Source organism: Haemaphysalis longicornis, unplaced genomic scaffold (assembly GCF_048455015.1).
Source record: "Haemaphysalis longicornis isolate Haplotype H1 unplaced genomic scaffold, Haemaphysalis longicornis Haplotype H1 scaffold_1, whole genome shotgun sequence".
NCBI lineage: Eukaryota > Metazoa > Arthropoda > Arachnida > Ixodida > Ixodidae > Haemaphysalis > Haemaphysalis longicornis.
This window is the reverse complement of record NW_027526203.1, coordinates 296335370-296358030: the sequence shown is the minus strand read 5'-3', so window position 1 is coordinate 296358030 and position 22661 is coordinate 296335370. Positions and strand designations below refer to the sequence as shown.

General features: G+C 45.0%; 1 protein-coding gene across 1 annotated transcript in view; it reads right to left on the bottom strand.

The window, feature by feature from the left end:
• LOC144148551 (synaptotagmin-15-like) overlaps window positions 1-22661 on the bottom strand; it is a 414790-nt gene that overhangs the window by 19065 nt on the left and 373064 nt on the right. Inside the window, exon 8 of the mRNA XM_077680073.1 lies at window positions 17528-17710. Within this exon, the coding sequence (XP_077536199.1) occupies window positions 17528-17710 (183 nt within the window). The remainder of the gene's footprint in view (window positions 1-17527; window positions 17711-22661) is intronic.

Here is a 22661-nt window from a genome sequence, read left to right as displayed (position 1 = left end):
TTAGTGTTGCCGTTTGATTTTAGGGGCGAAGCTCCTAAAGCCATGGGTCTGTCCATCCCTTGTGTCTCGTGGTACGTGACCGACGCATGCTTTCGGAGATGTCGCAAAGTGGGCCGCGTTGCACGCGCAAGAACCGGCTGCAACCGGCAGCGCAAACTCGGCACCGGGAGCGCGAGCTTGTCTGTGTTCGCCAACGGAGGCGCGAGCGCACGTGCACTGCGAGGGGGAGATCACGCAAGAGATCACGCCACGAACGCAGGCAGTCGTTCTCGGAGACCGAACGAGACGCAAGGACCTTTGCTCGTTTCCTCTCGTCTTGTTCGGGCACAAGTTCGCCCTAAATAAAAGTTCTTTCTTTACCGTTGTATCCCATCCTACGTGACAAATTGTGGTGGAGGTGCGGGGTAGTCCTCGATGGCGCGGGGTCTTTCACCAGGTCTGGGCCTTGGAGCATTGACTCCGAAAATAAAAGTTGATTTGTACAATGTACGCACACAGTCTTACGTCTTTCTTAATGATGTAATGGGCGAACCTTCACGGGAGAGTTATGGTTACCGATGATCTCCCCCTCTCGAGCTTCGCCCCACTTATCATCATTCATTCCGTGGATATGGCGTGATTTTTTTTTAAATGCCGCCAGGTAGCTCTAGCAACAGCAGGCGACGGTTTTCTGCAGTTGACGTAGTATTTCGTTTGCTATCGCAAAAACCAAGCATCTGTAAATTTGTTAATAAAGCAACACTGCAAATATCACTCACGTATTGATTTTCTGCCTAATATTTGCGTTATGTCTTGTTCTTGTTCAACAATGTTGCCAAGTATGAACATTAACACCGGACTTATACGTTTAGATTTGGCAGTGGATATATAAGGCTATTGCGCAGTTTCTGATTCACTTTGGACGGGTGGCTGAACTTCTCTTTTTCGGAGAAATCGTATCTGATTAAATGCATTTTTTTATAAATTCTTTTTAGTCTCCAGGATTATGCTGGCTCCAAATCCAGTTACGCACAAAGTGTCCCGCGACATTTTTTTCTTTCTTTTAGGATGGAAGCACGGAACATTTAGCGAGAGATGCCCTGCGCCTCCCACGCCGCTCGGGGGCTTATGGTCTTCCTTGCATCGACGTCATGAGCCAGTTGTTGACCCTTAAGTCGTCTCTTCATTTCTCAGTGACGTAGAAGCTCCGGGCAGACCTTTGATCCTCTACTTTCTCGGCCCTTCTAGACGGGTTCTTTGCCCAACTATGGCCAGCAATTTACACCCCAGTGCAGCTATCCCGTCGAGACTCTTCAAGGCCGTCATTACTTTTGCTAAGGAAATTCGTGCACTGGATGCTGATCTCGATTTTGTGAATGAAAAGTCTGCCAGGCTGTGTGAAAAAATAGTTACTGCGAGGTTGGGAAGGCGTATGGATTCACCAGATTTTCCCTGGTTACGTCTGACTTCAGATAGGCTGCCCGAGGACGCCAAAAATATCCAGTGGCAAAAAGCTGGGCGAATTCTAACCACAAAAGACCGATTATTTCGCTAGAGAGTAACACAGAACTCTTCTTGTTCCAACTGCGGTCAACCAGAATCCACGACACACAATTTTGCAAGCTGCACTGTTGCGCGTTGCTTTTGGCGCATCATACACCGTGCCGCTCCAAGTTTGGGGCTTGCACGGTATCATCTGAGAGAAGAGTGCCCTTGCACTCCCCCAGGCAAACTATCGGTAGTAGTTGACGATTATGTACTATGGCGTAATTGCTGCAGGGCAGTTGCGCAGAGTCGCAGACTAAGTGTGCAGTGGCCGTTTCTTTCCTTTTTTACACAACACCTCGTGACCTTTCTCGAAGGCGAGTTGGCCCTGTTGGGTGAGAAAGAGTTTCTGCGACATTGGTATACCCGGTTTATTGAGATTTTGGAGAAAAGGGTCATTATTCATGCCAGCTTTCCAGACCTGTGTCCTTAGGTATTTTCGTTGTTACTATTAATTTTGGTGTTAGAATTAGGTGTTATTGCGCTACAGTACTCTTTGTGACATTAACACCAACCTTGTTCCGTATATTGTTGCATTCTTGAAGCGAATATTTTTGTATCCTTGTTTCCCTCGCATGTTAATGTTTTGGTTGTAAGCAAGTCTAAGTTGTTTATATGTCAATCTTTTGTGTACAATCAACCTGAAACTGTTTGTGTGTTTCTGTAGGTTTCTGTAACTGGCAGCCTTCGGGCTCTGTTAGTTTTGAAGCAACAGTCACTGCACTTGTCGGTTTCGGGTTGTTACGTTGTATCATTGATAAGAATTTTTTTTATGATAAATTTATCCTTCCAAGAAAGACAGACATACAGACAGACCAAAATTACTGCGTTTAAGTAACCAAAGAAAGACTATTATCTTTAAAAACTCCTATGAGCACTTCCTCAGTGTGGCGTAATCATTCTGACCTTCAGACGCTTCCTAAGCTTATTTATTAATCGCGCAAGGGCGCCCAAACGTTCACTGCTATCTGTAGCCGTCAATACACCACTCCAATGCAATGCAGGAAGCACGCATTTTAGGGTGGGAGACAGGTTTGTAGTGTAGGCTGTTTTCCAATAAACCAAAGTACCGCGAAAAACATGGCTTTACAAAGACCAAGCGGGTTTAATTGCTATACACCAAACCTGTATAAAGTAGGCCTTCCTGTTGTACACATTGCATTGCAGAGAAGGTATATTTTCAGTGGGAAGCATGTGAAGCATATTTTCAGTGGGAAATGGGAGGAGGGGAAACATTTAGAAGGAGAGCACGCGTTGGCGAATATTCATCAAGTGATTAGTGAGAGGTTTAGGAAAATAGAGGTAGGGAAGCCTGCACCGATAACATCAGCGCCACAGAAGACTGCGGAAAGGTAAATAAGTTTGAGCAAACCTTGGTTGGAAAAAAAGCAGAGCAAAAGGTTTCCCTCCAAACAGAAGTGGGCCCGGGCGGAACACCAATGCAGATGATAAACCTGCTTGGACCTAAAATTAAGGAATCGTTTATGAGGGAAATGGATAAGGTGATACAAACCAAACAAATACCAGAGGACTGGTTAGAAAGTAGGATGAATTTAATATATAAAGGCGCAACAAAGCCAGTATTGATTCATACAGACTACTCACAGTAACGTCTGTGGTGTATAGATTCGTATTGTAGGCGATAAAATCAGAAATTCAAGCATGGATGGAAGAAAATGAAATCCTAGGGGAACTGCCGAATGGATTTTGACAAGACAGGCGATTGGATGATAATTTTTTCGTGATAACACAGTGCATTGAAATTGCGAAAGCGCAGAATAGACCATTATGGATTACGTTCTTGGACATTAAAGGGGCATATGACAACGTAAACAGAGAACTGCTGTGGAGAATTCTGGAACTACAGGGATTAGATGACGAGTTAATACAGTTCCTTATAGCAATCTATAAAGACAATAGAGTGCACCTTACATGGGAAGGACGGAAATGCGCCCAGCAGGTCAACACCCATCGGGGACTGAAGCAGGGATGCCCTTTGAGAGCAATGCTGTTTATGATTTACATGGCAGGGTTAGAAAAGAAACTGGAAGGAAATCAAGTAGGGTCAACCTAACGCATATGTTGCAAGGCGAAGTGGTGCAACATCGTATTCCGTCAATGTTACACGCAGACGGCATTGTTCTTTTAGCTGATAACCGGACCGATATGCAACGGCTCATAAATATTAGCGGTCAGGAAGCCACCGACCTCGGGTTAAATTTTAGTGAAGAAAAATCGGGAATAATGGTTTTCAATGACACTAGCACTGACGCAGTGTCAATCCAGCATGGCGAATTACCCAGACTGGAGGAATATAAATATTTGGGAGTGTGAATAAACGGACGGGATAAATACTTAAGAACTAACGGGGAGGAACTTGAGGGTAAGGGAAAGCGAAACCCAGCTAATGGAGCATAGAGGTCTGTAGGGGTATAACAAATATGAAGTAGTGAGAGGAATGTGGAACCGAGCAATGGTTCCGGGTCTCACATTTGCGAAAGCAGTACTCTGCTTAAAATCAGACGCTCTAGAAGTCTTTAAAGTGAACCAGAGAACGGTTGGCCGTTTGGCCTTAGGAGCGCATGGAAAAACAACTCACGAAGCACTGCAGGGAGATATGGGCTAGGCGTCGTTTGAAGTTCGAGAAGTGCACAGTAAAATATGTTTTGAGAGGAGGTTGAGAGCAATGGATCAACGTAGGTGGACAGCTAAGGTTTTTAGGTACCAATACTTGGAAAGCATGGGCGAGCAGTGGTTAAGGAAGACTAGAAGGCTAACGATGAAATACGGAAAGAACAGTGGAGTGGAGAAAACAGCCAAGGTAACCAAAAAAGAGGCAAGGCAGATTGAAACGAATAAATGGAGAGACAAAATTCACGCTAAAATGTCGTTAGAGATGTACAGGGCTGAGAAATTGAACATCAGAAAGGAAAATTTCTATGGTAATTCCAAGGCAGTGCTTCGCTTTTTGAAGCTAGAGCAGGTTGCTTGCGAACTAAGAGCTTTGTGGGGAAGTATACACAAAATGATGGGATAGGCGTGGTCTGCGGAAAAGAAACACAAACTATGCGGCACATAGTGTTAGAATGCGAGGGTATCCATCCAGATCTACACGAGGAAAATATTCGGCTGCGACAGCCAAACTCAAGGGTATCGAGGTCACGAAAAGAAGATTAGAATGCTGGTGGACGAAAAGTAGAGAGGGTAATATTGTATAGCACAGCTGCCACCTGTAACAGAAAAAATAAGTATTTTGTGCCTAATAAGTTTTTTGTGCCTGCCATAAGCGCAGCGCTAGTATTAAATGAAGAGTATAAAACATACCTATATTCATTTTTATAGGTGATGAAGCGGGGTGATGACGTGTCATCACCCCGCTAATAAGAGATACCATGAGCAATCATCAATAATCATCATCATAGCATACATCTCCGAATATGAAGGCCCTGGGGTCTTTATTGACATCAGCGCGACGCGTTACGTTACGGACGGACGCACCATTTCCTGTGAGAAGTAGCCCTAGAATGTGTAGGCATTAAAATTGCGGGAATTGTATTTAACGCTTGGAAAAAAAGTAAAGGGGCGGGATTTTTGCCGTACGACAAGCAAAAAAGGAAAGGTAACCGATTTTTCAACAGCTTGTAACTAGTTTAGACTAAACAAGGATGTGTTTTGTATTCATGGCCCATTTAAGCAGTGAGCTTCGTTGCACAAGTGGAATGCTTCATTGTTTTGCCGCAATAAGCAAAGAGGCCCTTTGCCTGCTCAAAGTGAGCTGACTGACTTAAAGGGACCCTGCAACCCTTTTTTTTCAACTCTTTTCGAAATCTTATATGCTTGCAGGACGTAGTCAACCAGCATATTCGGTACTTAGATTAGGGGTCGCAAAGTACCTCAGCCGGAAATTACTGCGCGCAATGCCCACCAGACAACTAAAAAACTTTAAAAAATATTTTTCTTTCTTTTCAGGCTTAACGAATTACGTCATTACAGCGGTGTAGCAACTATTGGCCGGCTTTCCTTCAGTTGCAAAGAAACGCACTCTATAGCCACTTTAAAAAAATGCGCGCCAATCTACCCTGTGAAGGTGGTTGAAAAGGGAAGCTGTAAATGACACCCCCAACGATTACCCATGCGACGTCACTTGAATTCACACACGTGGCTCTATAAAGAGTGAAACGAGAGACAATTTAAAGCACTTCACCACACCCTTTATTACTTCAAAGAGAGATATTTTCTAAGGTGAAATCAATGCATGATAAATGAATGGTGGTTGGTTGAGTTGTATTGGTGAAGCACATGAGTAAAAACGTTTTTTTTATAAAATCAAAGGAAGCTCGAACCCGGTGTTAGACGATCTCACTTCTCGTGCGTTTCTGCCTCCGCCGACGGAGGCGACGGGATTGTCGGCAGAGACGGAAGCGAAGTGAGATGGCATGCGTTGGTGTGAGCTTCCTTTAATTTTTACTAACTCCTAGCGGATGCGCAAGGCCCACACACGGCCGCTATACGTACCGTGCTAGCCTACGCACAGTGGCGCGAGAGGTCGCGTGACGCTATCACGTGGAATTCAGCGATTACGCACGAGGTAAACCCGCAGATATGCTCGGTGAGGGCACCACCTTCTGTCTCCCCGTCTCTGCATGGGCTCGTAGCTCAATGGGTAAGACAACGGGCTCTCGCTCCGTTTTCTATTCGTTCCAGGTTGGATTCCTGGCGGTGGCAGTAACTTCTTTTATTTGTTCGCGGGAATTTTCTGTTGACACCAACGGTCGCAACAGAACCCTTTGGGGTAGAGGTAAAAAGCTTCACTTTAAAAGAAAGCTACAAAAGCAAAGCAGAAATGGAAGGCGTATCTGCTGCGGCGAGCAAATCAAGCAGTGCTGCTCCGCGCTGGCGATTACTGTAGCTTGTGCAGTGCTTCCAGATCCAAAGGAAAGAGTGAAATCGTTTATCGGAAGTGTTACAGAGTCCCTTTATCCTCGACTGCCACCAAAATATTTTTGTTCATTGGCTTTTCTCAAAAACCTTGGAGCCATACTGACAGCATTAGCGCTGTTTTCTTGCGCACTCGTTCATATACATGTTTTGTCTTTGCATTAACACGCATAAAAAATGAAACGAGAAAAATTGTCAACACTCTACAGTCTGCGCTGTATGCTTACATAACAATTTCGCCGAGGTAAAATGTGGCCTGTATTTTTTCCTGCCTTTTCTCGGGCCCATACCTCCTGAAATGCAAACTCTAAATCTCACAATGCAGCAAAATGTCTTTGGCAATTTTAATATCCGCTACTGAAGTTGACGGGGCAGAGGTTTTGTAACAAAACAGAATCGAGAAAGTTTTTCTGTAATCGCAAGCCCCAACCGTAATCCTAACGACCGATTCGTGCGTGGTGGAATGAACCTATCACAAAACGGCAACCAATGCATAACTGCAAGGTGGGATACTGGAAAGAAAATAAATTCAACTCTTCTATATCGCTATGTTTGTTTCTGCGAAGTTGCCTCGGCGAATGTAAACGCCCTGAAAGTTTCCTGGGCGCTTTCCAAAGCACCTCATATATTTTTCTTACTGTTACGTAAGACGAAAAGAATGTGTAATATCCGTTCCAATCTGTCACAATCTCGCCGTGGATTAGAACATATTGAGCGCGTCTGCCGGGGTATATTCTGGAGCTCAAAACCACTGCGAAAGAAAAAAATAAGGGGGGGGGGGGGGTGCGAGGCACAAACAAATCAATTTCATGAGACGCCTTCAACGTAAAGTTTAACTGAGATTGCTCGCGCGGTGCCGGTTGTTTACCCGAGGCAGCAGCTTCGGCTTAAACGTATGAAAATCTCCAAGGCGCGTGTCTGTCGCCATACCCTGTTTTGCTCTCAAGAAATGCTGGCAGTTTTCTACCGCAAACCTCCGCACGTGTATCTTTCCAAGGAAAAGGCTGGATTTTCTGAGCTCGCAACGCAACCACATAGCAATATTCTCACATTTTCTCTTGCACATCCTTTAAACGACCGCTTGAAATTTAGCTAGCTCTGAGAAACTTTCTGAGGGTGATATTACAGATTGTAAAAATAAATTGAGGTGCTTGCAGGCCTGCTGGCATGATACTTCCAAGGCCATCTAAAAAATTCCGTCGCTTTTTCGCAGCGGTCGTTGTATAACGCTTGAGGCGTTGCGTAAAAACGATTCCAATTGTTTTCCATCTACATAATAATGACCAGCCAGCACAACCCCCGGTCAACCGCATTTTCTTAATACTCGCGTAGGACATCGTTGTCATGTGGCCAAATCAAGCGAAAGTGAACGGCATAACACCAAAAAAAAAAATTACGCAAAAATTCCTCGGGAAGTTTTCCAGATAATGTAAAGGATTTGCTACTAACGGTATGGTGTTAATCGTCATGTGTTGCGCTGCTCAATGTAACGGTGAGATTCACCGCCGAAGTATTGAGGCCACTGAGAAACGCGGTTAAAACGCCGAAGTGTTAATTTTAGTACCAGCACGAGGGCACGAAGAAATTAAGATCGGTGGCAATGTTAACGCGTCATCAAAATTTACAGACAAATTAATTGTGTATAAAATGGAGAGGGACATCCATAAATAACCAAACAGAACGTTTATTTATATTACATACATCGTCTTTTCTTTTGCGGTTCTTGTATTTCGTCCTATTTATCCTGGATTGTCCATAAATGCTTCCCGTAGCGTATCGAAGTGATCTGACTGCGTCTTTGTAACATCGGACAGAAAGTACAATCTGTCGCAGACATTACTCGAGCTTCCCAAGAAGCCATCGAGAAACGTTTCCCTGAAGTATACATGACGTGGGCAGCTGTCGCTGCTGCTTGCGATCACTGGCCTGGACGCGTTGTTTACGGCGTCTTTCTGCGTCATGGGCGCCCACGAGGCGAGATTTCGTTACGGGGAATAAATTCCCAAGTGTTGGAAGCGAGTGAAGCGAGTTGGAAGCGCGTGAACTGCGCTAAATGCTAATTGCGCAATCGAGCTTCTCTACTGGCTTCTACACTCTACATCGCTGCGATTTGCGGCCGCAGAACACTGCACTAAACACTACCTTTGCCTTCCGTAGGCGAGTGTGTGCCATTCGTATTGTTAAGGTTCTATTGGTCTTCCGCCGCAAATCCCACCTGTGCACTGTTTGATGTACTGTTTTTGTTAACATGGGGGTTGATCTTGAAACCTATCGGGCGCGGATCGGCTCCTTCGGCCGTAAGTCATTGTGTAGTCCTGAAGGGAGGTCGCAGGCTGATGTCGCTTGTCTTCTGTCTAGGTTGTGACCTCGTGGCAGTTTGGTAGTCGTGTTGTTTTGTCTTGCACAACTATTGGTATGTTGCGGTGATGTTGAAACCAACCCCGGCCCTGACAAACTGGACATGATTATTAGTGCCCTGAAGGATGCGGCAACGTCACGTGATGCCTTCCATAACGAAATTACCTCTAAAGTAAGAGACTTATCTACAGGAATCATTGATCTAAAAAAGCGTCTTTCAAAGGTTGACGAAAGTTTGGTTACACTGAGTAAAAATGGCGACACCATAACAACCGTCGGAGGCCCAGTTAATGAAATCAAAACTGACATTTCGGCCCTTTCGCGTTGGCAGGACAGCCAAGCCGGCCTACTCGATGTGGTAGACGGCATGAACAATCGCGTGCGACGTAAAACCTTAATCTTGTGGAAGAAAAGGAAAATTCTGGCGTCTCGGAATCTAAGATTACTAACTTTTGCAAGGAGCATCTCGGCTTAGATATCACTGATATTGAACGCGTGCACCGTGTTGGCGCTCCAAATGAAGGTTACGACCGTCCTCTAATCGTGAAGTTTCTCAACTACAAAACAAAATGTGAAGTTCTTGGAAACGCGTTTAAGCTGAAACAATTAAAGGACCAGAAAATATGGATTGAAGAAGACTTTTCACCGAGGATTCAATTTGTGAGATACCAACTTCGGGACCTTGCGCGATCAAACCGTCAACCAAATGAAAAAATGAAGATATCTTTTGTCAAGCTTCTGCTCAAGAACCGTAGATACCGCTATGACCAACTACTGCGCAGGTGGTTGAGTGCACACAGCAAGACCGACGTTCGTGACGAGGGTGTAATGAACAACCTCAAGACACTGACCCGAATCTTCCACTGTTATTGGCAAACGTTCGCAGCATTATGAACAAGCAGGATGAACTAGCTGCTTTTAAATGCAGAGCATTTCTTTAACTCACGATGTCACCCGGCGTTGTCGGCGTGCCTCGGCGTCCGCAACAGCCGTTCCAGGTGCGCCCTCTCCCCCACTCCTCCTCTCCCGCATCACGCTACCCTCCTCGCTCTCAACAACAGGTCCGCACCCCTCCCCCTACACTATATAAAAAAATAATACTTACCGGCGCCTGGTTTCGATCCCACGACCCTGCGGGCGGAACGCAAGGTACATGGTGTTCTACCCACTGCGCCACAAAGCCGACACAGAATGGAAGGCTACGAACGCGCCTTATATCCTTGACTCATTCAAACTACGTCAAGAAGCTGCTGATACAACGCATTCACTACCTGTGGGCGGAACGCGAGGTACATGGTGCTCTTCCCACTGCGCCACAAAACCGACACAGAATGAAAGGCTACGAACGCGCCTTATATCCTTGACTCATTCAAACTACGTCAAGAAGCTGCTGATACAACGCATTCACTACCACCAACTCCCCAAACACTAAACGTTAACGCAATACACCCACCCCCTATGCGACGCATTTACTCGAATCCCCCTCGCGGGGAGATGGGCCCTTTCTTTTATTCATCAATGCAGACGTCATTGTTGGGACGGAAACATGGCTCACATCACAGATCGACAGTGGCGAAATGGAAATTTTCAAATCTTTTTCTGTTTTTCGTAGGGATCGTGATGGTAGGCGGGGAGGAGGGGTTTTGATAGCCACGAAAAAACATATTCCTGTGCGGCTGATTCCTGTGGACAGCGTTCTTGAAACATTATGGGTTGCTCTTTACCTACCGAGCGCAACAATAGTTATTTGAGCATGTTACAGGCCGCCTGACTCATTTGCAGATTTTATCGACGAACTACACGAAATTCTCGTCGGAATTCAGAATACGCATAGGAACTCTCCAATCATCTTAGCCGGTGACTTGAATTTTCCATTTTTGAACTGGTCCAACGTATCAACTGATGGCATAAGTTCGCTTCCCGGCCGGGGCGGTCGCTTTTCTGATGGAGGCGAAAAGCAAAAATGCCCGTGTGTACGAGATTTCGGCGCACGTTAAAGATCCCCAGGTGGTCAAAATTAATCCGCAGCCCTGCACTACGGCGCGCCTCATCGCCTGCGTTGCGTCGGCGCGTTAAACCATACAATCAATGAATCAACTGATGGCATAAGGCCAGCGCACGAACGTACGGCTTTCTTGGATTTCTTATCGTTTTTCCAATTAATCCAGCTGGTGACTTCCCCTACACGTGCAGATGCCATTCTTGATCTTCTTCTAACTACACACCCTGATCAAGCTGATGTGCATGTACTAGAATGCATCAGTGACCATCGCATTGTTCATTGTTTGTTTAGGTCAAGTACAAAAAAGAAGGTACCCCGGAAGAAATTCGTGTACGACTTTGCTAAAAGCAATTTCGCGGACATTAATGGAGACTTGGAACGGTTCCTAACATCTTTCTCGCAAACATATAAAGCGCGTTTGGTACATGAAACCTGGTTGCTGCTCCGAGATAAGCTGAGATCGGTACAGGAAAAATATGTCCCCCAAAAATGTATTCTTGAAACTACTGATAGGCCTTGGTTTTCTAGACATATAAAGCGATGTTTGAATAAAAAGAAGCGCTTGTACGTCAAGGCCAGGCGCAGCAAAAAAGACAAGGACTGGAGCGATTACCTTGATTATGCAAAAGTGTGCAAGAAACCTATCGAAGAGGCCAAAGACAGATTTTTCAATGTCGACTTACCAGATTTCATGAAAACCAACCCTAAAAAATTTTGGAAAGTTCTTTCTCCGCCACCTTCAAAAGAAATGCCTCGGCTTGTCTCCGAATCTCACTCGCATTGTCTAGAGGTGTCAAAGACATTCAACTCTTATTTTTGCAGTGTTTTTGTTGACGAGAGTCCGATACCTCCTGAAAGCCTATTCACTAGTCTTCCGCACAGCATGCTTTGTATTCTAGTTACCTCCGAAGGACTTATAAAAGCGATCGAGCGATTGCCAACGTAGTATTCAAGTCACGGTCCTGATGGCATAAGCACTAACTACTCAAAGTGACAAAAGAGTACTCCGCACTAATCCTAGCACTTATCTTCTAGCAGTCTCTGGATACTGGTGTAATACCTGAGGATTGGAAACTAGCGCATGTGGTACCAATCTTCAAAGCGGGGGATAATACGTGACAAATAATACGTGACAAATTAATACGGGATAATACGTGACAAATTACAACATTCTATACCCGAATCAGCACGGATTTCAGCGCGGGCGCTCTTGTGAAACCCAGCTTTTCGAACTTACAACTGATATTCATGACTCCCTTCATCAACTTGAGCAGACGGATGCCATATTCATCGATTTCGAAAAGCATTCTATCGTGTCCCCCATAATCTCCTCATTCATAAAATAGAAAATATTAAACTAGAACGCATATTATTAGGTGGGTTAAGGAATATCTTCGTAATAGGCAACAGGCAGTTACTATAGATGATGTACACTCCTCATTTCAGCTAGTCAAATCAGGGGTTCCTCAGGGGTCTGTGCTTGGTCCCACTCTCTTCTTAATTTACATAAATGACATCTGCGCTGGCATTAATTCTTCTCTTAAGTTATTCGCAGATGATTGTGTAATTTATCGACGTGTATCGAACCATTCTAGTTGTCCTAAACTTCAAACCGACTTGTGTAGATTTGAAAAGTGGTGTTCCGACTGGAAAATGAACATTGATGTTAAAAAAAAACTAAACTTCTGCGCTTCACCACACGCAAAGAAGTTGTTTCATTTGCTTATACACTGAATAGCGTGACTGTTGAACCTGTCAATTCGTTTAAATAGTTGGGAGTCCACCTCACAAGCAACACGTCTTGGAAAGTTCATGTAGATTCAATTTTAGGTGACACAAGAAACTTGGTTTTATTCGTCGTTCCTTACGTCAAGCCAATAAAGACACCAAACTGCTCGCATTTACTTCCTTTATAAGATCAAAGGTTCAATAGGCTGGAATAATCTGGAATCCATATCAATTGTACTTGGCCACAAAAATAGAACCGTTGCAAAACAAGAGCGCCCGCTTCATATCAGGACAATACACGCCCCATTCAAGCATTACATTGATAAAAAGGAATCTCGGTCTTCAATCGCTGGAAACCAGACGCAAAATTTCCAGGGTTACATTTTTTCATCAGCTCTACCATCACCCTAACAACTCCACCGCCTCAAGAATAAAACCAGCCCGACATATTTCCGCACGTGTAGACCACCCTAACAAAGTGCAGTCTGAATTTCCGCGTACCGACCTGCACCGCCTTTCTTTTTAGATGCGACGCATCTCTTTGACTCGCTTTGTCCCTCCATCCATCCGTAGTCCGCACGGCTCTCCCCCATTCTCCTCGCCACGCCAGCTGCGCGGTAACGCTGCTCTCACCGCAGCGCCATCTTGCGTTAGCGCTCGCTCCCCTCGCCATGCCAGCTGTGCGTCAGCGCGCGTTAGCGCTCGGATAACACATGCGCATGCGCTACTCTCTCTCATTCCCCTCACCGTTAACGCGCGGTACATATAAACGCGATAACTGCGCCGCTCCGCTCAGTCGCTCCACCGCCGCCGCTCCGATGACATCCGATGACCACCGATGGTTTGAATGGAGACTAACAGGTCTGCTACCGCGATGGTCGGCGCAACCGTAACAAGCACCCGCCGTGGTAGCTCAGTGGCTAAGGCGTTGCGCTGCTGAGCACGAGGTCGCGGGTTCGATTCCCGGCCGCGGCGGCCGCTTTTCTGATGGAGGCGAAAAGCAAAAACGCCCGTGTGTACGAGATTTCGGCGCACGTTAAAGATCCCCAGGTGGTCAAAATTAATCCGGAGCCCTCCACTACGGCGCGCCTCATCGCCTGCGTTGCGTCGGCGCGTTAAACCCTAGAATCAATCAATCAACCGTAACAAGCACCGCCCAGATGCGTCGAATCGCCCCATGGTTTCCCCCCGCGGAAAGATGTGATCAATTTTATTCCCTTGGACATTAGTGAGTAGAATGCCCTCCCAGAGCATATTGCCACAATTACTAACCACGAAAAATTCACCGAGGAAATTGTTGAACTGTTTCAGTGTGTGCAATAAAAAATAGACTATTCCCGTTTGTTGCCTAGGTTCTACTTTTGATCGGACCTACCCCGTGTATTTTGTTTGGCATTGGTTCTGTTAATGAGAGTTGTAATACTTCCGCTTGTTTTTGTATGTGGTTTTACCTGTTTATTGTAATCTTCTGTGCACTTTTTTAACACTTTTTAGTGAATGTACTTTCTGCTGCTTAGTGTGCATTGTGCAAATCTCCCTATGCAATGCCCGCAAGGGCCTTTAGGGTAATAAAAATGAAAAAAAAAAGACGCGAACTGCCTAGAAAGGTATGGAAAGTCAGGTGCCTCTGTTTGGCCCTTTCGAAGCCAAAGCACTGGAACCATCGACGGGATATTCCAGGAGGAAGGAACACAACCTGCCTCCCAGATGGGTTTTAAATAGTTGAGATCTTCTTTCTGCCCTGTCGGTAAGTTGAAAAAGATTTTGTTTGTAAATCTGGCAGGGCTTGAGCACTGACATCCTAATTCTTAAAATGTCTTTTTTTTTTTCTGGCTAAGCTGAAACGACAGTTCATGAATATGCATTAGACGATTTTTAATTAGTGGAAGTGTGGCGCTTTCAGGACTCAGTTTGAAAGCTCCTGTTCCTCATTAATTGGTAATTTCCTGCCTGTCAACGACGCATATTGAGATGCTGGAAATGTATTCTTCGTTCCAATTTACTTTGGCAGAACGCACACAGCAAAAGTTCCGGTAAGTGTTGAACAAAGGCGCCAAAATTTGAAGACGGAGAGAGAGAGAGAGAGAGAGAAAGCTAATATATATATATACAGAGAGAAATTCCGGCAGTCTACAACGCCAAAGAAGGCATAGGGGAATGATTAGACTATTTTTTACCGTTATTGACGTTACATTTTTTTTATTAAATTACGTGAGAAAGAAAGAAAGAAAAACACGCGCCCAGAGTGGGGACCGAACCCACGCCTTTTGATTAGATCTCGAATGCCTTACCAATTCGGCTATCTGGGCGACTGTGTTCTCCTTCACATTCTGGGGTATTTATATTTACTACAACTGTATCTGACGCTTGAGGGTGGTAGCCAGCGCCACTCAGACTACACGGGGAGAAGGGGACCTTCTTTTCATCCCCCGGGGCGTGACACGAACGTCTACAGCCTGTCATAAGCGGGTAACTGGCGGGAAACCCTCTTATGCTACCTTGGCATCAAGGCTGCCAGAACCGAGGCCCTCGCTAAGCTTTTCGCATGATAAACGGGTTTGGAAATGAGGGGCTCGTCAGGAAATACAGAGAGAAATGCCGGCAGTCTACAACGCCAAAGAAGGCATAGGGGAATGATTAGACTATTTTTTACCGTTATTGACGTTACATTTTTTTAAATAAATTACGTGAGAAAGAAAGAAAGAAAAACACGCGCCCAGAGTGGGGACCGAACCCACGCCTTTCGATTAGATCTCGAATGCCTTACCAATTCGGCTATCTGGGCGACTGTGTTCTCCTTCACATTCTGGGGTATTTATATTTACTACAACTGTATCTGACGCTTGAGGGTGGTAGCCAGCGCCACTCAGACTACACTCGCGATTAAAAAGAAACTCGCGATTAAAAAGAAACTGTTTTACTGACGTTTCGACTGGAGGACCAGTCTTCATCGGAGTAAGACTGGTCCGATGAAGACTGGTCCGGTCTCCAGTCAAAACGTCAGTAAAACAGTCAAACAGTTTTTATGTTTAATCAAGAGTCAACCATTTGCTTATACAGTAAAAGCTCGTTAATTCGGATTTCTAAGGACCGGAAAAAATGTCCGAATTAACCGAATGTCCGTATTATCGAATGGTCGAAATAAACACAATAAATGCAAGTTTTTTTTCTACGTACCTTTATTTTACGAAGTAATCGCGTATGCATGTCTGCTGTCGAGCAGAAATTCGCGCGGACACAATTTTTCTGAGCCCTTCAAGGTGCTCAGCAACGGGAACAAAGCCACAAAATGGCACCGATGTCACCGCCAAACCTACACGCGAAGAAAAGACGTTCAACCAGTCTCAAGTCAAGCCAAGTCGATAATTGATGTCCATGGCGATGCTGCGTTTGAGCTTCACTTTTGTTTTGAATTGTTATTTTTTCGTTTTTGAGCCTCGCCAGCGGCCTGAAAGTCGCCGAATTATCCGATTTGCGGTCAAATCTGTCCGAAATAACGAGCGCCCTGTCTCATAGAGTGATGCGTATATTTACAGGGACCAGATGACGTGTCCGAATTAACCAATTTTCCGAATTACCGAGAGTCGAATTAACGCGCTTTTACTGTATATATATATATACAGGGTGTCCCAGCTATCATGCACCAAGATTTAAAAAAAGAGTAAAGGCGTAACTCGAAAGAAACCAGGTGCATAATGTTTGCAGTACTGTGAAGAAGCGGACAGTATTTTTTCTTTAACGAGACTTAATTAACTAATTGTAATTAATTATCTAACTCGAGAAATACTCTCCTAATCACTAAAGTGTCAATGAGGCACTTGAAGGTAACCACCAGGGGCACCTAACTGCGGTATTTTCAGCGATGAACTAATTGCGTACACATTTATACTGACTGATAAAGGAAACCCGCGAAATATGAAAAATACCACGTGACGGCGCCTCCGCGCGCACCGTAAAGCAACGCCCTCAAACAGGCTGCCTCTGAGTTAGCCAGAATGAAATACACAAAAGAAAAAAAGAAGAAATCGCGACCGAGTTTGTTCCTTATCTGCACACGCGTCCCGCGAATCTTGCTACTGCTGCTCGTTCCATGCATGCTATTATCAAGGTGATGCGCTGTCTCTTCGGGCGGGTAACACGCGAAGCAGTTGCTTTCAATCAGCTTTGTTTGGGGACGCTGCTTTACAATGCGCGCGTAAGCATCGTCACGTGGTATTTTTCATATTTCGCGGGTTTCCTTTATCTGTCAAAATAAATGAGTACGCAATTAGTTCGTCGCTGAAAATAGCGCAGTTAGATGCCCCTCGTGGTTACCTACAAGTTCCTCATTGACACTTTAGTGATTAGGACAGTATTTATTGAGTTAGATAATTAATTACAATTAAGTAATTAAGTCTCATTAACGAAAAAATTACTCTCCGCTTCTTCACAGTACTGCAAACATTATGCACTAGGTTTTCTTCCAGTTACGCAATTTCTATTTTTTTAAATCTTGGTGCATGATAGCTGGGACACCCTGTATATATATATATATATATATATATGTATATATATATATATATATATATATATATATATATATATATATATATATATATATATATATATATATATATATATATATATATATATATATATATATATATATATGGTTTGGAAATGAGGGGCTCGTTAGGAAATACAGAAAGAAACGCCGGCAGTCTACAACGCCAATGAAGGCATAGGGGAATGGTTAGACTCTTTTTACCGTTAGTGACGTTACAATATTATTTTTTTATTAATTACGTGAGAAAGAAAGAAAGAAAAACACGCGCCCAGAGTGGGGACGTAATATATATATATATATATATATATATATATATATATATATATATATATATATATATATATATATATATATATATATATATATATATATATATATATAGAGAGAGAGAGAGAGAGAGAGAGAGAGAGAGAGAGAGAGAGAAAGCTGACCTTTGTAAGGAGGTGCGAGGCAGGTGAGCTTCAGGATGACGCTGGCCGCACTTAACCCCGCCGGTGTGAGGCGGAATGCAAACGACTCCATGAACTTGGGTTCCGCGCTGCGCTTGCACACGGACGTCTTCTTGCTCTTGACAGGCTTGTTCTCCAGCAGGAAAGTCACCTTAACCTGCGTATCTGTAACGAAGGGGAAGCACAGTGGTGAATGTCGCACCCTGCCCACCACCGCCCCTTTTTCCATTCAGCCTCTGAGAAAGCGCGTGAAAACTTAGGTGGGAACTTCATATTGTTCATTGTACTGTTTTGCTGTAGAATATTTCCTTAGTCACTGCGAGTGGATCATGCAGTTAGTCATTCATGGTGGGTCGTATGTAGTCGGCGTAGCATTTTTTCATAAACCATTATTGTGGAGTTATCATTCCGGAGTTGGAATAAGTGCAAATTTCACTGCGGCCTGTTCCGACCACGGAATGGTATCGGAATGGAATCAGATGCCTTTTGGGGGAAATAAATTGGCAATGGGGTGCACTTGATTTTTTAACGAGCTGCGTTGAACTTCAGCTGAAACCGACGTACTGGCAGCGCGTAGTACCATTTTAACCATAGCTAATAACAACCATCTCTAATCTCTGCCCAATGTTTAATGTCTAATAATAGTAACCATGGCTAATTTGTGCCACATAGGTTTTACGGGTCCATGTGCTGTGGTGGATGAAACTGATGCGCAACTATGCGACCTGACATGGAAGGCTTCGGGCCGGTAAGATGCTCCCGGTACCTCAAGCAGCGCTGAAGCGGCTGCTGCGCACGACGACCGCCGCCCTCCAGTCACGCGGCTGAGCTCAAGGATCTGCAGCGCGCTCACTATCACCCGCTGGGGAGGGGTTACACAACGCCACCTAGGCGTAGGTCTCTCGTATCTCATCTTAATCAGCAGGACATATGAGCGCTGATAAAACGAAATGCAGTGCGCCGAAATAAAGCAAAGAATTTGAAGATAAATCTGAGAAGTAACCTGGACATGGTGAAATGTTTAAATTTCAGTAAAAACACTTTATTCCACAATGTTAATTAACGCAACCATGGAATGATTTTATTTCAGTCGCCATGCCATCTTAGAATACATTTCATCTTAGAAGACATTCAACATGGGTCACGGGTTCGATTCCTGGCCGCGGCGGCCGCTTTTCTGATGGAGGCGAAAAGCAAAAACGCCCGTGTGCACGACATATCGGCGCACGTTAGAGATCCCCAGGTGGTCAAAATGAATCCGGAACCCTTCACTTCGGCGCGCCTCATCGCCGGCGTTACGTCGGCGCGTTAAACCCTACAATCAAATCAATCAATTCAAAATGCCATCTTTGAAGCCATTACAAGGGAACATCGAAAATGTTTTGTTTTGTTCGGTCTACGCTTAAATTTTTAGTAAAATACGATAACAGTTTTCATCCGTATATCTTAAAAATGGGTTGCATGACGCTGAAGCGAACCCACGTAGGTCAGATGCATTGAATTTGCATCTGCCCTTGTATTTGGCAGGCGCGTAGTGTGCAACAGCCTCTTTTTAATTTCTCCATTTGGGTGATCGAAAGCACAAAATCACTGGCCATATCTGAAACAGTTTTTGTACCAAATGTTTCGATACCCAAAACGTTGCGTCAGAATCGACCACGCTTCTCCGCGGCGTTCGGGCCCAATTTCAGACGTGGCGCGCAATGAGCGGCCTTGTAGTTTAGCTCTTAGCTTGTTCGTGGAATACGATCGGCGCCGCATGCAAGCCGGCCCGGTCTGCGTCCCTGGGCATTCGGCGCCTCGCCGATGGTCGTCGGTCTGTCTGCGTTCCGCATCTTCCGCTGTAACAGTCGCTTCGGGGCCCAGCAGTGTCATATAACAATCGAACGGAAGCAGCGGCGATGCTCTTTGCCGCTTCCCCCTCTCGATCGTCGATGAGACTGAGGAATATCAAACAAAGCTAGGAAAAAAAAAAACGTTAGTGCCTTACGTCTGTGCTAAAAAGTAGAGCAGGAGCCTCGGCGTTTGTGTTGCTGAGCTTTCGAAATGCGTACTCTGCTATGGTAAGAAACAGCTTGAATAAGAATAGTACACTATACAGGGTGTCCCAGCTATCATGCACCGATTTTTAAAAAGAGCAATGACGTTACTCGAAGGAAACCTGGCGCATAATGTTTTCAAAAAGTACAGTGGAGTAGCTCCCAGTAATTTTTTCGTTAATGAGAGTTAATTAATTCATTATAATTAATTATTTAACTCGAGAAGTACTGTCCCAATAATTGAAGTGTGAATGAGGCACTTGTAGGTACCCACGAGAGGGATCTAACTCCGGTATTTTCAGCGACGAACTAACTACATACTCATTTATTCTGACGGATAAAGAAACCTCGCAAAATATGAAAAATACCACGTGACGGCGCTCCCGCCCGCATCATAAAGGAGTGCCCTCGAACCGGCTGTGTCTGAGTAAGCCAGAATGAAATAAAGACGACAAAAAAGAAGAAAATGCGACCGAGTTTGCGCCTTATCTGCCATAGAGTTTCTTAGTAAGTATAATAGAGAGGAAACTGCGCCTGGGAATCCATGTCGGCGTGGGGCGGTTATGGCCTTATGGGAAGACCAGAGCTGCAGGCTTGGCATGTCTATCGGATTCTTAAGCGTGTTCGTCGGTTTGCTTTCTTCACTATGCAGTGCTATGCCTACGAGGTAGCCGCTCCGGCCTAAATGGCCGAAAGTCACTTCGCTTCGAAACTCGAAATTCGCTCCATCAGTTCATGCTAAGACAGCTGGGCTTTACTGTAAGCAAGCGGGAGGCCTAGTACCGGCGAGCGACCATCATTGCATATTTAGTACATCAGTGTATATTTAGTACATAACGTAAACACGTTAGTTTGTGGTAAGGAGAGTGCGCTTCCCGGTTCTTTTTTGCGGTAGCAGTACATATTTTAACAGCACCCGGACATCTTGATTGAGCGGGTAATCTGCCGCCGCGAAAGTTGTAGCTGATGGTCTGTTATGAAAACACGAACGAAAACACCGCGAAGGCGATGTTTCCATAGGTATGCCCCATAATGCGTTGCTGAGCTTTTCAAGCAATTTCATTATTTTAAATGTTTGCAAAATAAGAGTTTTTAATGAGTTTCCCCCAAACGTTTACATTATTGTTAACTACCAGCTTGGTTTGCAGAATAGTAGCCGTAACCATTCTGGCAGACTTTCAGGAAAAAGAACACGCTTTACTTTTATTTCTTGAGCTTTAAAAGAGGGCGCTTTATTTTATAATTATATTATTACACAATCTTCGTTGCCTTTTAGTGGCACTGTATTTGAATTTACGGCCGCCAGAACGTTTCGATCCAAGCCAATGATGACACTAAGGCGAGCGCACGGTATAATGGCGGCCCATGACGACACAGACGGGCTAGATGTGAGCCACATAGACGCTAGCGCCAGATTCCTCTCTAGTGTATACAGTAAGAAACTCTATGTTATCTGCAACACGCGCCCCCCGAAACTTGCTGTTGGTGCTTCTTCCATGCATGCCCTTATCAAGGTGATGCGCTGTCTTTTCGGAAGTGTGACAGGCAAAGCAGTTGGTTTCCATCAGCTTTTTTTAGGGGGCGCTGGTTGATGATGCGGGTGGTAGCACCGTCACATGGTATCTTTCATATTTCGCGGTGTTTTTTTATCAGTCAGAATAAATGAGTACGCAATTGATTCGCCGCTGAAAATACCGCAGTTAGATTCCTCCCGCGGGTACCTACAAGTGCCTCATTGATATTTAATGATTATTACAGTACTTATCGAGTTAGATAACTAATTTAAACTAATTCTCATTAACGAAAAACATACAGGCCGCTACTCCACTGTGCCGGTAAAATTATGCTCTAGGTTTTGTTCAAGTAACGCCATTGCTCTTTTTAAAAATCTTGGTGTATGATAGCTGGGACACCCTGTAAAAGGGGTGTGATGAGATGACATTGTGAAAAAGGTGGTGTGTGCGTTGAAAAAGGCTTCAACGATGATGAAGTGATGATGATGACACGGCAGACCATGTACAGTCGTCTTTTGTAGGTAAGTGCCGGATAGGTGTCGCCTCAAGGGAACCGGCAGAATAGGCCGAGGAAAAAAAAGGGGGAGGAAGAATAAGAGGAGAGGGTGTCTGGGATACGTAGTGGATGAGTCGGAAGAACACGGTTATGAGGGCTACCCACAAGACGTGGTAGCCGTGGTCCGCCGAGGCCGTCGTGGAGTGCACCTGGAATCCCATCCAGATTACGGAGCTAGCAACATCTACCTGCTGGTCGACTGTCGCGCAGTGAATCGCAGGCGTCGACGGAGCGACGTGGTGTTCCCGAGCAAGGCTGCGGCGCCGGCAAGTCTACGGCCTTCTCGTCGGCCGTGCATTATAATCGCCGGCATCGACTGTGCGACGTGGTGTTGCCGTGACGAGCCACCAACAGCCGCCGCATCGAAGACATTTTGGCTCCGCTTCAAGTGCGCCACCGCACGTAAGACGTTTTTTTTTTTTTTTTTTAGCCGTTGTGAACTGCACTTGGACGCGTTAGTTTTCTGATTTTTGGCAAACTTTGTGTACTCAGAATAGAGGCGACTATATCATTCTGGTAGTAACTGTACCTTCATATCGTTAGCTCGTCCCGTGTTCGTGTCCGTAGTCATAGATTTTCCCAGGCGCCTGTCTCGTGTGTCGACGAGGTCTCAAGTTCTATCCACTAATACTATCACAGGGGAGACTATGCAGAAAAAAAAGCTGCTAATGGCGCATAAAAAGACGTTTCTTCAAGTTTAGGCTCGAGATCTTTTCGATGCGAGTAGAGCAGTCAGAGTGCTTGCGCTTGACAGCTCTAAGCAGTGCAATGCTGGGCTTTGCTTCGATCCGAGTGTGACCCTTTCCTCCAGTTGTGGCAAACCTATTTGCGATTATCATTGCTGCGCGACCGTGCACGCGGCGTTAGCACCTACGAATAAATACGACCGATTACCAAGCATGCACTCGTCGGCTCGATCAACACGCCTATTCAGGTTAGAAGGCCTCATTTCTCGCAAAATTTTAATTACATACTTATCCATGCGTTGCTCGTTGGTGCGCGGAAAT